The 14,668-nt window shown below is 40.7% G+C and overlaps 1 protein-coding gene across 1 annotated transcript in view; it reads right to left on the bottom strand.

Annotated features, from left to right (window-relative positions):
• Positions 1 to 394: 394 nt before the first annotated feature.
• Positions 395 to 14,668, bottom strand: part of si:dkey-121b10.7 (heparan sulfate glucosamine 3-O-sulfotransferase 6) — a 29,453-nt gene continuing 15,179 nt past the window's right edge. The window contains exon 2 of the mRNA XM_054768523.1: positions 395 to 1,359. Coding sequence (XP_054624498.1) covers positions 732 to 1,359 — 628 coding nt within the window. The 3' untranslated portion in view covers positions 395 to 731. The remainder of the gene's footprint in view (positions 1,360 to 14,668) is intronic.

The following is a 14,668-nucleotide window of genomic DNA, read 5'->3' as shown; positions in this document are numbered from 1 at the left end:
ACCAAATTTTCCCCAAAATTGCAACATATTCTTTGATTTGTTTCTTATATTCAACATTTTTTCCATACTAAACAAAATTTCATGCTATTTTTTTTCCTCATAATATTGTTTTCCTAATATTTTGTCTCTATTGTCATAAAAATTACTGCTTTTTTTTTTTTTTTTACATTTTTGCTGTTGTCTTTTTAAAATATTGTTGTATTTTAGAATAAGCGGAGGTCCAATTTAAAAAAAACAACAACAACAACAACAAAACAAATGTAAATGGCCCCCAGGCTGCACTTTGACACCCCTGATACAGGGCATTCAAGGACAAAATATGACAAAACACCTTTGAAGAATAAAACATTTTTAGTCAGAATTTCAGCAGAATTCCAAATACAAAAGTGTCAGGAAAAACATTTCAACAATATGTTGTCATTTTATAAATTAGGAGCTCTGAAACATACTGTACACTTGAATGAGGGTATGGTTTTGTGGATGTACTGCACGGTTATTTCAGATTAGAGATACTGTAGCAAGAAAAGCAGCATCTTTTAAAGTGAAAGAACAGTACAGCAAATGAAGGAACTATAAGCACCTCTCACTGCATATGCTGTGCTGTCTAAACTGAACACTGTTGACGAAAGCTGATTGTTGCATTTTTAGATAAAGTAATGCTTGTAAGGCCTGTTTTTCTCAGTAAAAACTTTGGTAATGCATGTTGTGTCTCGCCACCGACAACTTTGGTGTCAAGCTGTGTCATCCCAGCCAAAGTTCTGACCCGTCATTTGATAGAATTTGAGGTTAAAAGGTCTGTAAAAGTCTCTGAGCCTGAGCAGGACGTCTGAGGGGATCTGCGGATGGGGCCTGCCCTTCGACTTCCCCAGGCAGCGCGGCCTGCTGCTCCCCTCTGGCTTCTTCAAGCAGGGGAAGCCTTTGGTCTGATTGAAGTAGAAGTGCTTATCCGTCACCACGCGTTTCAGTCCCAGGAAATCCTGAACGCGGCCCATCTCGCCCGCCGGGTCCGTCACCAGGCGCTCGCCGCTGACGAAAAGGAAGCGCGAGAGCGGGAAGTAGCGCAGCCAGTTCTCCAGGTGCTTGGCGTAGATGCCGATGCGCACCGCGCTCCAAGAGGTGTCGATGAGGCCTGTGGTAGCGTTGCGAAAGGCCAAATTCCGGAAGGACGGCAGGCCCGGTGATTTGGACACAGTTTGTGTGTAATCGGAAACGGCCCTGGTTACCGGGTCGCGCACCACCACTATCAGCTTGGTGTGGCGGCTCATGGCAAAGACACGACGAGGGGCTTCTTTTGTGATGAAGTAACTGGGGGTCTTCTCCATGGTGATCTGACCATCCAGTGTGCGGGGCATCAGATTCCTGGGAAGAAAGGAAAGACCGCATTAAAAATACTCCATAAACATATGCTCGTAATCTCATTACATGGGACTCTCCGAACCCGCAAATTCCCTGTGGGCTTCTTGATTGTTATGCTTTGCTATTAGAGATCTAAATCTGTGGATTAAGCCTCTGACAATGATGGAGTGGCCCTATCAGCGCCGGCTGCTACTGTAGGAAACCACAAGACTGCATTAGCCTCAGACAACTCATGTCTCACATTCTCTCTGTAACACACAACACTGTCAAACTGCTGCTATTAGTTCCCTTTGTCCCTTTCATAAGCTGCTTGTTGTCATCAGCTTTGTATGATAATTATGCTGAGGCACGAGTCAATTAGCTCGGGAAACTTTTTGGGGAAGTTGAACACAATTTTAGCGCACACAAAGGCCTGCTTTTTGTCGCTGTGAAGTCTCCACACATAGCGCATCCATTCACCGGTCTCTAAAATAATTAAAACCACAAATAGTCATTTTTGCACCCAAAACAGGTGTACTCTTTGGATATTTTATTTATTTCCAGCATTATCTAATTGAAGTGGATTTTCAAACCTACTAAAATAGTAGTACTAGTGTAATGCTGCAAGAATAAAGTCATACAATTAAGGAGAATAAAGTCAGAATATTAAGAGAATACATTTTTAATATTACAGGAAAAAACATGCAATAAAGTCACAATATTATGAGGAAACAAATGTGTAAATATATTTTGTTTCTGTTTCACAAAAGAGAGTAAAAAACCAAAAAGAAAACCTTCGACTATAGAAATGAATGCACTGTGACTGTGTGTCGAGTTCTTTTTGGAGGGTACAGTGGAACCCGCTTATTTCGACGACACTCCGACTGACTGATTGACGTCGACACAAACAGTTGTCAACATAACCAAAACCGAAACGAACCATTGCTTGTACATTGACATGGTTTTCCTCCATTTGTGCATATTTTAATTTAGATTCTTCTGTATTCATATGATATTATAGCAACGGTAGTACTGTGTGGTCCTGAGCTGTTATTGAGGGGTTGGACTATAGGGGGCAGTGGTGTTTGCCTACGAGTTAGAGCCAGCCCAATAGTAAAGAAGAGTCACCGAATTGATGCATTCACGTTGTGTTACAGCTGTTTCGCCGGCATTACAACATTTGATACTCTTATCTAACCGAGTTGCTGCGGTAATTTCGTTGTGTGTCACAATGACAATAATGACAAGAAATCTACATGCGTAAATTCAGGTTAATACAAGCATACTTTTATTTTGATGCTGATTTTGCACTGAGCAGGAAGTCACTGTATCCACATTTTAATGCTGCGTCACTAGACACAGTAGTTGTGTTGTGGCACGCCGCTGAGCAATAACGAGGCAGTTGACAATACTACAACGCCTGTCGACAAAAGCGTACGTCGACTTAAGTGGGCACTTTTTAATAGTTGTGATATCGTGGTGGACTGTACATTGACTACTCTGAATACAGTCATCCTTTGCTACATCGCGGTTTGAGCATCGTGCCCTCAGTCTATCGCAGTTTTTCAAAAATGTATTAATTAATAAATGATCACAATTTCATGGTTGAATATGGTCTAATATTAGATAAAACTATATATATATATATGCATATTTAAGCTAATTGTACACATTCATGGCCTAAATTAAGCATTTTCAAGCATAAAAATGGCTAAATTCACGAAAATACAAATATAAAGCATTCCACAGATGTGATATGAAGTGTTATGAAGTGTAATACAGTTTCTGTCAGTTGTTGTGTGCGCCTTTAAGAAGCGGGGCCTGGGAAATTTGAGTTGACCTAGAATTAACTGTTAGCTGAGTGCTAGCGGCCGGTAAGCAGTGTAGAGAGCGGACCACAGCTAATAAAGCAATTGAAGTGCATCGTGAATCTCTCGTTAACCACGGAGAGCGGCAGTAGAGTAGTATTCTACACTGGTCTCTAGGTGTCAGTAACGATACATTGATGAGACAGTAGCTACCAGAAAGTACACTGTCAATGCTAACGTGTGAGTCTATCTTATCTTATTTATGTCTAAGATGGCTTATTTTCTATTATTATGTTTACTATATCGGGCAATCCAAGTGTAAAGGTGACTATAGGGGTGTTATTTCATCTCTAGAATGTCATAAACAGGTTTTCGATGCTCTAACTACGAAAATATTCCATTTATTAATATTGGATCCGACTTCAAGGAAATTCCTTTCTTGCGGTCGGGTCTGGAACCAATTCACGGCGCTAAACGAGACACGACTGTATATCCAAGTTTCATTTCTATCGTATTGTCCCTTGAGAAGACCTACTAGTTATAAAATGGTTGAAATGTGAGAAGATCTACTCACGTTTGTGAGATACTGCAACTAAACTGACCAGCTATTGTGCATTACTCTCACTTTACATAACTACTGTTTTCCTGACAGCGTATAACGAATGTGTGCAGGTGTTCCTAACGTTGTGGCTAGTGAGTGTGCTGTATTTTTACCAATGAATAACAGACATTAATGGGCAAAAAGAGGATTTGTGGTGCCTACGGAATCAGAGGTTATCCTCGGATAATCTTACCGTGCTCTCATTAAATCTTGGCTATTGCTGTTGGCTCCTCTGCTTATTATTGTTGCAGGCGGTTCTAGAATATTCAGGGTTTTAGTGTGTTGACATATTTCTTGATTGATTGCAGGTATAGCTGATGACTCAAGCTGAGACCACATATCACCTGAAAAAGTCCTAACATGACGTGCCAGAGCGGATTGTATAAAACAAAGCCAACGGAATGGGGGGGGAAAAAACCTGATTTGGCTCGTGTATTTCAGGCACATGCTACTGTAGTGGTAAAAACGGAATGTCATAACCCCCATTGTGAGTGACATCCTGCCAACTTTCCTCATGCAAACAGGGTCAAAAGAAGGGATCTCAGCAGGGAGAAGCGCCACATTTGCAAGATCTGTTACCTAATTTCAACAAAGCAGGCATGTTTAGATGGTTTGGTCTTTGCGGTTGGTTTGTAAGTAAAAAGCTTATGGCGCCCTGAGCTTTGATGGAGACGACTCTCAGTTTTATGAGGGCGACACCAAAGACACAACTTATGGTTTTCATAACACATCTCCGGCTCGTATTACAAGGGTCGGGACAAAACAAAATCACACAACACACAGCAAAACACCAGGAGGATAAAAGCGAAGTAAAAATAAAGCTTCCCTGGTTATAGTCTAAAATTTAGCACGCATTCAAGGAGGCTGAATGTGAGCAGCAGCCTTTCACTCTCAGGCCGCTTTAGTAAAACTGTGGCTCACAGATTTATTTCAGGCAATGTATGACGCGGGTGGTGGTATAGCTGCTAGGATAAGGATCCCAAAAAACGTTTTATAACTGTGTTTTTTGGGAGGGAGCTCCAACCGATGGGCCTTCCTTTTCTCTTTGCAACTATCATAGTACAGACACTACGTCCATCTACTGTTGCTTTTTTTACATTTCCCCCTGTGACCACCTGAAACATCTTTTATAGGAACATCATATAAACATATAGTAGATAATTATTGGTCTAAATCACATTGAAAATTGTTTTGGGGACATTTGGAGCAAGAAAAGGCTTTATTAAATTATAGTAAGGATCTGGTTAGTTTCATTTCTATATTAGTATGATGACATGACTTGATTATAGGTAACATGTTCTTTTGATCGTTAATTTGTCGTGTAATTTCTAATCGTATCATTTCAACAATAATAGGATATTTTATGACCTGGTTATAGCTCGTGTGTTGTTGTTTTTTTAGACATTATTTGTTAGCTGGATTTTGTGGCACCATCAGACAAAATCATTCAAATCATTTACATTCGAGTCCCTATTATTCCCTCCTCCCTAGAATAAAAAATGGTATGGTCCCATTGTTTTGCCTCATCTTCCATGAGCGAGGAAGTAGACTAACTACCAAATGGACAGAAAACCAAATAAAAACAAATTTGCCACGTTTTTCGATGATTCATCTTTTTTTTGTGCCCTTCAACTCACAATGGAACCATTCTCCGTGCCGTAGAATTAAACATGGTACAGTCCTGTCATCTTTTATCATCCACCATGAACCAGGAAGTGGCCTGCAAACTAACAAACTGACAGAAAGCCAATCAAAAGCAAATGTCTAACTTTTTTCAGCAGCATTTGTTTAATCTTTTTAACCTTTGAGTCACAATAGAGCCATTCTCTGTGCGCTAGAATTAAAAACGGTGCAGCCCTGTCGTTGTAAGTCATCATTCATGAGCCAAAGCCAAAGAAGACGCTCTCAAATTTGTCAGCATTTATTTGATCTTTTTTACTTTTGACTTTTGAGTCACAATAGAACCTTGGAAAAACAGAAAAATGGTACAGCCCTGTCATTATGTCAATCTCCACAAACCAGAACCTCCGTGAACCAGGAAGTAGTCCGCATTAACAAAGGACAGAAAGATAAAAAAAATAAACAATTTCCCACTTTTGTCAGTAATATTCATTATCTTTTGTTTTCTTTTTTTTTTTAAATTTGAGGCACAATAGAAACATTCACCGTGCCCAAGAGTGAAAATGGTACGGTCCTGTCATCTTACGTCATCCTCCATGAACCAGGAAATAGTCTGTTAGTTAACAAACGAACAGAAAACCAAAAAACAACATGGGACTTCACAATTGTATCACTTTTTTTGAAAAATGTACCGTATTTCCAGTACCATATGTCGCTCCGGAGTATGAGTCGCACCAGCCAAAAATGCACAATGAAGGAAGAAATCAAATATAAGTCGCACTGGACTATAATGCATTTTTGGGGGGAAATTTATAAAATCAGAGACCAAGAACGGACATTTCATCTTGAAAGGCAAGTTATAGTAATAACAATAACATGGAGAACAACAGGCTAAATAGGCGTCTTAACGTAACGTGAATAGGTGGTATTTTAATAGCCTAGAGCGCCCCCTCGTGGCTGTCAGTGTGACAAAAAACATATATAAGCCGCTCCGGAGTATAAGTCGCAGGACTAGCCAAACCATGACAAAAAAGTAAGACTTTTTTTCCCGGAAAATACGGTATATTTTCTTTTTGCCCTCTGAATCTTGATAGAACCGTTTTTCGTGCCCTTGTATTAAAAATGTTAGTCCTGTCATCTTACATCATCCTCCACGAACCAGGAAGTAGCCTGCTAACGTACCGACACACCAAGTTACACAAACACTTGCCCAAAGGTCTAAATATGTGGATTATATTGAAGTGCGAAACATAAACTGTGCTCTAAGGGGAGTGGAAGCCATTGTGTTGTCAACATCCTCGTTGCCTCACTGGGGGGAAGACAAAGTGAAACTTGTGCGGTCTGCTGACCTCAAGCAAATCTGAAGCAACTGCTAGCCTGCAATCATGAAGCGATTGAATGTAAGAATGTTGGACGGCGGTTAGCAACAAATGCACGATGGTGGACGAGCAGAGAGAGAGAGAGAGACGAAAGCGCGGGGGGGGAGGGCGTGGAGTAAAAGAATAACAACAGAAGTCTTTTTATCTCCTAAAGTGACAAACTACTTGTAGCAAAACTTAAGGTCTCAAGAACATGACATTACATTTCCAACAGCTGGCATCCGGTTGCTAGGCAAATTAAGAGGGCATACACGCGTGTCCACACACGCACAATCCATGTCGGTGCATAAGCAGTGTAAGCAATGTGGTGTAGACAAAGCCAGCAGTATTGTCGGCGTGTGCGTCTATGTATAGCAGATTCATGTTAGCCTGGCTGTCCTGTTTATCAATCAAGTGACAAACGTCACACTGAGGATGAACGATGGGCTTTTTTTGATTCCATGCGATCGACCCACATTACATTCGAGATACCACAACAAGACTTTCCCAACGTTAACGGTGAGTTATTACAGTATGTCTCATTACTGCTTATCATCTCTACTATATTAGGTCCTATGAGGATAAAGGTGACTAGGGGGTGTTATGTTATGTCTACAGGGCTGTGATAATGTTATAACCATTTTTAGAAGGTCATAAACAGGTTTTCTATGTTCCAACTACAAAAATATTTATAAATTCAGCTATGGCAGTCAGAGCTGGTACCAATTAACCGCAATATCCATGGGATGACTGTATAATTATTATTATATTATGTCAGGTGTGGTTGATTTTTCAGGCTTCTGATTGGCCAAAATACACATGACAGCAGGTGAATGTGGAATGGGGGAAATGTGCGTTCTTGGAAATATCCATGTTTATATTTTTCCAAAAACGGGTCTGGGAAAAGAGGGTTGGTCTTATTTTCGGGGTTGTTTTATATTTCATTAAGTATCATATTATTACAGTGCAACAAGTGAGGTCACACACTTTGAAGTCCCACAGATGGAGGTCAGCGTTCATGTGTACGAAAGTACGTTGGTAAACCTCATTCCCTGAAACATTGAGAGTCGCATCAATGGTTAGCGCTCTCTACTCTCACTTGAGTATGAATAACGTCGCACGACACTTCAGTTCAGCAACTATGCGTGTGTATTGCTTCTTGACCCTGGAACACATTATTACTTACTATCATCTACTAATACTACGGCAGCCATCTTGATCTGGACTTCTGTCCGGATCTGGACCCAGTGATGGCACTTTACGGACCTGTGATCAGTTAAAGTGAATGCGAAAAAAAAAATATATATATATATATATATATATATATATATATATAAACATATGATCATGCTTGCAGACCGACGGCAGGGGCAGTTTGGGGGCATAATTACTTTAGTTATTATGGTGACAGCAAATGTGGTGACATCACTCAAAATGAGCTTTATTTATCTGTACGGTACAGATTGAACTCGAAACTGAAAGCAGTAAAATGCAGCAAAATGGAGAGCAGTGAAGCATAGAAGCAGATTCAAACTGCATGCTGACTAAGACAAATTCATACACGTTGGCAGGTCTGCACTAATATTGAAAGTCCTCCCTGCCTCTCACGCACGCCTGACAGTTCTGGACGTTGGACATTTGGCTCCGTAGCTACAGCGGTAGTTTCCCTGATTGTACGGGGAGCTCGCACGCAGTGGTGGAGCTACGTGGTGGCCAATGGTCGAGACATTTCAGGTTTATTGCCACCCCTATGTGATTTTAAATCACACCACAAATTGATCTATAATGATTAGTCCTACCCTAAAAGTATTTTCCACCCCAATTTTTTCCAATTGTATCCTTTATTGGATGGACTTTATTTATTCAATGTTCTGTATCTTTTATTGGATTAGGGATCTGACTCACAGAGGTTTGTTACTAAAGCCAAACAATATTATTGGTCATGCTGTGTAATTAAAAAGTACATTCAGCAATACTTTGGTTACATTGTTTTTAATGCTTTGAAGAGCTTTTTTCATTACCACATTCAATTCCACAAATTTGTGTTTGTAACAAAAGCTTATTATTTTTTTTTTTTTAAAAAAGGATCGGATCGGATCGGCAAGACTATAAAAAAAATTGGATTGGATTGGAAGACAAGGCATGTAATAACATCTTTTTATTGTTTTTCCATCTTAGGGCGCACAAACATTTTAATTCTGTTTGTACGCAGCAACACATGGACATACACAAACAAGCACACACAAGAGCAATGTGAACATGCCTTCCACAGGATGGATCCACATCTGGGAGCAATGAAGTTCAGACCCGCACAGTGTGTGTGCGTGCGCGTGTTTGTGTGCGTGTGAGCTATTTAGAGGGAAGTGTTTCTCACTTAGGAAGTTTCTCTCCGCTCCTGACGTTCCTAGCCATGAAAGCCGTGATCTGTACCGACACTGCCTGGCTCGTGGCCAGGCCCCCGGACCCTCTTTATCCTTTCCACCCTACTTTGCTACAAAAAAAAGCCCGAATTTCAGAGTCAGATGGTAGTGATTCAGAGGGCCAAACCACTGGGTATAATCACCAAGGATCATTCAATGCAACTTGTCATCATGTGCACTTTTCTCCCTTACATGCTGGTGCATGGTCTCTTTCCTCTTCTCCTTCCCTCACTTTATAGAACTGATTCAGCCTTATGTACTCCGAATCCAAGACTTCGTTCGCCCTTCCAACAGAATATACTGGATACGTGAGAATATATCCACATCCTTAACCACTTAAGCCTGTTCAAAGATGTTTAAAAGCGGCTCCCTGTAACTCAGTGTTGTGTGAAAGGGATACGTTTGTCATTACAGAGAGCAAATGCAGGCCTGGAGAGCTCCTGTGGGCTGATGAGAAGTCAGCAGAGACTGTAATCAACTTAACGAAAATGAGGGTTGTTTGTTGCCTCCCTGAGCGTCTAAGGACTTGAACTGAACAAGCCTTGGCTGGATAATATGCCCTTCTGGTAGAACTCTATTTTTTTGGTTTCATTTTCCTGCGAGCTATTTGACAAAAAAAAAAAAGAAAGCATGTTACTGCAAGCATGTGTGTGGTGCACACCAACGCTTATTTTTTGAGGTGGTGAAAAATATTTTTGCCGAAGAGGTTTTACAGCGCTGGGGTAGGTCGGTAGGAAAGCTGAAAAATGTGTGTAGCTGAGGGGAAAACTAGACAAGTACAAGGCCAGGAAGCCACAAGTGAGTGAGAGGTGGTCAGTCAGAAACCACAACAACATGAAAGACGCTCTTTGTGTATCCCCTTGCTGTGTGTTTGATCTGATAATGCAACTACATAGACGCATCTCTCTCATAAAGCAATTATGCAGGAGATTTTCTTAGGTTATGTTCACATGAGGAGCGTTTTTGCAAAGTTTCGTATGCAAACCACATTGCTGTCACCTGATGTTCATACCAGGCCAGTAGTCACCGTGTAAAGAGATGCTACGCACATGCAATTCAACTGCTTGTCCTCACTGGTGTTACACAAAATCCCCTCAGAGAATAACCTTTTGTTGGTGTTTGCATGGATTTAGAATTACATGTTGTAAATGCACACTGTGTACACAAAGTCTGCCATTGTTGTTTTGGACGTGGCAAAGTCACTGAGACTACACATGCATGTGCATGTGTTCTGTTTTAACTCTCTCACTGGCAAAAAGTCACGTTGACTGCCAAAGACGTCTATTGATGTCACAGATCAAAGTCTTATTCATCTTGTGTGTGAATTTCTGACTTGTAGGCAATGAATGTATTTCTGTCCCAGTAGAAGGAAACAGTTCTCTTTTCCTCCAACCGGCAGCGACTACGAAGAAGACGGATTGTGGGTTGAGAGAGGAAAATGGCGAAACACATGCAGAAATCGAGCGGAGACCAAAAACACAGGCAGCTAACACTGTCACAGAGCTGGTCTGGTGGTGGATCTGCCTTTAGCAGTGACGCCATCTCGAAAGATAGAAGCTGACATGGGTGACGTAGGTGACGTAGACACAAATGCAGAAGCAACAAGCTCGTGGTTAGCGTTGCTGAGCCATGTGGCGCGACACCGGAGCCTGACACCGGAAGCAATTCAGAGTCGGGTGACTCAGAACCCGACCCTGATTCTTCTGATGAGTGGCTGCTGTCTGGATCGGTCAGCAGCAGGGATTCATCCCCACATCCAGCAGACCCCAACGTCACTCTGCTTGAATTTGCTTCTTTGCAGAAAAAGCTCGTTTTCACAGCTTTTTGGTCAAAATCAGGTGTTTTTGCTGAAACTACCCTACATTCTATATCTAAAGACCCAAAAAGGCTAGAAACAAACTTTTTTTTCTGATGAAAGAAGAGAGTCTAAGGTTTCTTTAGATAGTTTCAATGGCGCTCTCTGCTCTGAACATGGCTGGTCGTCAATGGGTTAACATGGTGGATGGTGGTTTTCGGTATTAGGCAGGGGTGTCACAAGATCTCGCGAGATTAAAACCTGACAAGAATTCTCATTCAGGAAAAAAAAAGTCTCATGGGCGCTAGGCCTGGGATGATAATAAATAAATTAATTAATCACACAATAAATGAAAATGAACTTGATAATTTTGCCGGCCTCGATATATTGCCATGTGCATGCGTGTCCGTTTTCCTGGCCGCTCGCCTCCAAACAGGCAGGAAGAGAGTTCACTCTGTTCATTGGTTTCAGCACCTTGGCGCGTTTGTTCCATAGACCAACGGCATGAAGGGGGTGAGCCCTTTTGTCAATCATACAGTCTCTTTGTCTCGGTGAGTGGAGGCGGTGCCGCTAGCATACACACAGAGTGCAGAAGAGTGAATGTAGTAGAAATTAAATGAATAGATATGCAATATATTGTCATATATCATGAGACCTCTAATATTACAACCAAACAATTTCAATTTCATTGTACAAATTATTATTAACACTAACAAAGGTAAAGGTAATGGTTTAGTTTATTTTGAACATGCTTTAGAATTCAACATGTCCGAAAAGGAGTAGGAAGAAGCAGATCTTATTTAATCCTGCCCCTTCCCCGACTCAGTTCACTTTCTGTTTTTTACATGTTGTTGCCAACATTTTCTAATAGGAAAAGACAGAATAAACACTGTGTAATAGTTTGTAAATAGCTTATTCAGTTATGAAAAGAATAAATAAAGAGTAAAAACTAATGGAAACATTGTATAAGAAAAAAAATACAGTACAGTAAGTACAGAATTAGAGCATTGGATATTGTCAAAATGTGACGAAAAGTAGTTTTGAAAAACCATGATAGACTGAGAGAGGACTGTATTTGCCATCACTCGAAAGCAGCAGTTTTCCTAATATTCATGAACACGGATCTTGTTCAAGCTGAAAAGGCGCTTCAAAAAGAAAACAAGTGTGTCTAATCTAAACAGGTACTACTTTTACTTGTGTGCTCTCAGAAGCTTATACAGTATATCCTCTTTTATTATGAAAACATTTTCCTCTTTTACCATCTTGCCCGCTCTTGTGATTGTCTGCACCACTCTGATTAGTTTCGCCTGTTTCCTATTACTTTTTTCTCTCTCTCTCTCACGTGTTGTATTTGAGGCTGTATGATGACGCCTCTCTTTGCCAGTTTGCCTGTTTCTCTTCGCCGTTGGATTCCAGCTCAGCTTCTCTCTTTCCTGTTCTTGCCTGTGTAATTGCCTGCCATGGTGGACATTTTTAGTTTTGGACATTCTTTGTCAGGACACCGTGTTTGTGAATTGTTGTTTCTACCTGTACTGTAGAAGTTCCGCTCTACCGAAATATCCATATATATATATATATATATTTTTTTTTTTTAAATAAATCATATCATAATTCATAGTATCAGTGCATCTGTAAAGAAGTGTAGTACCAAGTAGTAAGAACTATGTCACGAGACGGCTGGAGCTGTCGACGGCTTGACCCCCAGAATGCAGAGAAGGCGGCGAAGTGCATTCAAACGTGTCTTTATTGCACACAAAAAAACAAAAAATAACAGAGAGAAGGCTCTGTGAAGACACTCGTACAAAAATAATATCAACAAGTAAGTCTATTCAGTTAGGTGACAGCACCGGTCAGGCAATGAGGTCCGCGCACGCTAGCAACGACAAAGACATGACAATGAACAATGAACCAGCGCCGCGCATTCGACGCCGCTGGTCTTTTAACCGTCACTAATGAATATTGACAGCAGGTGTGCGGCCACCAGGCGTGGAGCGGCAGTCCCTTCCACCACACCGGAAGCACCGCTTGCCAGAATAATGGCGCAGAACAGGAAGTGCACGCTCCTGTCCTGCGTAGCGTGACAAATTAACTAATAAGAAGAAGAAATAACCCATAAGTACATATCCAGTCCATATCCGCAAGTTCATGTGCATTAGTATGTATGCATGTGGCCACTGATTGCTTATCAAATGGGAAAATCTGCAGTCATGTTCCTGTAGGGCCCACATGTGGCCTACTTGTCTGGCTTTATCTTGAAGTTCCAAGGGGGCCCCGCCCTGCGTTCCATCCTTAAACACAGGATGGACAAGCTGAAGATGGGTTGGAGAGATGAGCAAATTACAGATTCTCCTTCCTTCCTGACCCCAGTGATGTCATAGCGTCGTCGCCACAGCACCATAATTGGGCTGTTAAAATGGAAATGTGTGGTGTACTGTGATATCCCTGTGGATAAATCCCTTGGAATATACACAAATAACATATTTCATGCATTAAGACGAGTGGCGGGATTATTTTAATGGTGTGGTTATAAACCATGTGTCACAATGGTTGCCAACTATCCAGTGATGATTATTGCTTGCATATCGTTTGCTTAATAACACAGCTTTTTTGTGTCACTGATGCATATCCGTGTCTTCCAGTAAACAGAATTATGTGCTCCAGGCAAGGCTTCAGCTCACGTCAGCATAACTAAGCAGACAGAATACTGTCTAAACCAGAGTATAGGTGCTCTTCTGACAACTGCATCTGGCGCTGGCATTTCTTAACACGATAAAATGTGTATATATTTTTTTCCCACTGACATTTTCAAGTCAAACATTACAGAAAACACAGTGTTAAAAATAACGCTCAAAACATAAAGCATTCTCATGCCTGTTAATCCATGCATCCAATTCCTACTGCAATGCGGGTGTCCAGCTGCCAGCTGTCCTTCCTAGATTTTCCGGGTCAGACACCAAAACTCGATTATTATTGGATAATGCTGTAGTCTACTCGGGTCATTGAGAGGTCAAGAAGTAAACTTCTAATTCTGCAGAGCAAGCCCTTTTGACGAAGAGGATGGCGAAATTAAAGAAAGATGAGGAGTACCATGCAAAACCATGCAGCACCAGAAGTCACATTATTGGTAAGAAGTATTTTATTTATTAGAAGAAATACAAATACAATTACAAAAATTACAAAATAATACAATCAGAGACTTATTATGAGACTTATTGATACACTTGGTATTGCTTAAAATGCACTCATTTATTTCTATTCAGTGTTTAAAAATATTATTTGGCTCTCACGGAAATTCATTTTAAAATATGTGGCTTTCATGGCTGACTTAGTTGACCCCCGGTCCAAACCATTCTTGCTCACAGGAGCCATTTTGACACTGTAAAACTGTAAGGAGTAAGACAGTTTGTAAGATTATTTAAAAAAAAATACAAAATTGACTTTCATGAAATGTAAGGTGATGCATGGGGCAAGGAAGAACCTATTTAATTTTGGTGAGAATCTGGCTAAAGGTGTAAATTCAAGAATGCGTTTTTTTACTGTCATGTCAATTTAATTGTCCGACCCCCAGAATCATAATGACACCCTTCGTCTGTAGTCTGCTAATTAACAAACACAAATGCAAAGCTTGATGTACTGTTTTTTTCCACTTTTGTCAAGTTTGAAGGGGTGTTATGAAATAAGCAATCACTATTGACGCCGAAGGCTAAGGTACTACAAACAGAAAATAACTA

Source organism: Dunckerocampus dactyliophorus, chromosome 2 (assembly GCF_027744805.1).
Source record: "Dunckerocampus dactyliophorus isolate RoL2022-P2 chromosome 2, RoL_Ddac_1.1, whole genome shotgun sequence".
Lineage (NCBI taxonomy): Eukaryota > Metazoa > Chordata > Actinopteri > Syngnathiformes > Syngnathidae > Dunckerocampus > Dunckerocampus dactyliophorus.
The sequence above is the reverse complement of the archived record's forward strand: the minus strand, read 5'-3'. Positions and strand labels throughout refer to the sequence as shown.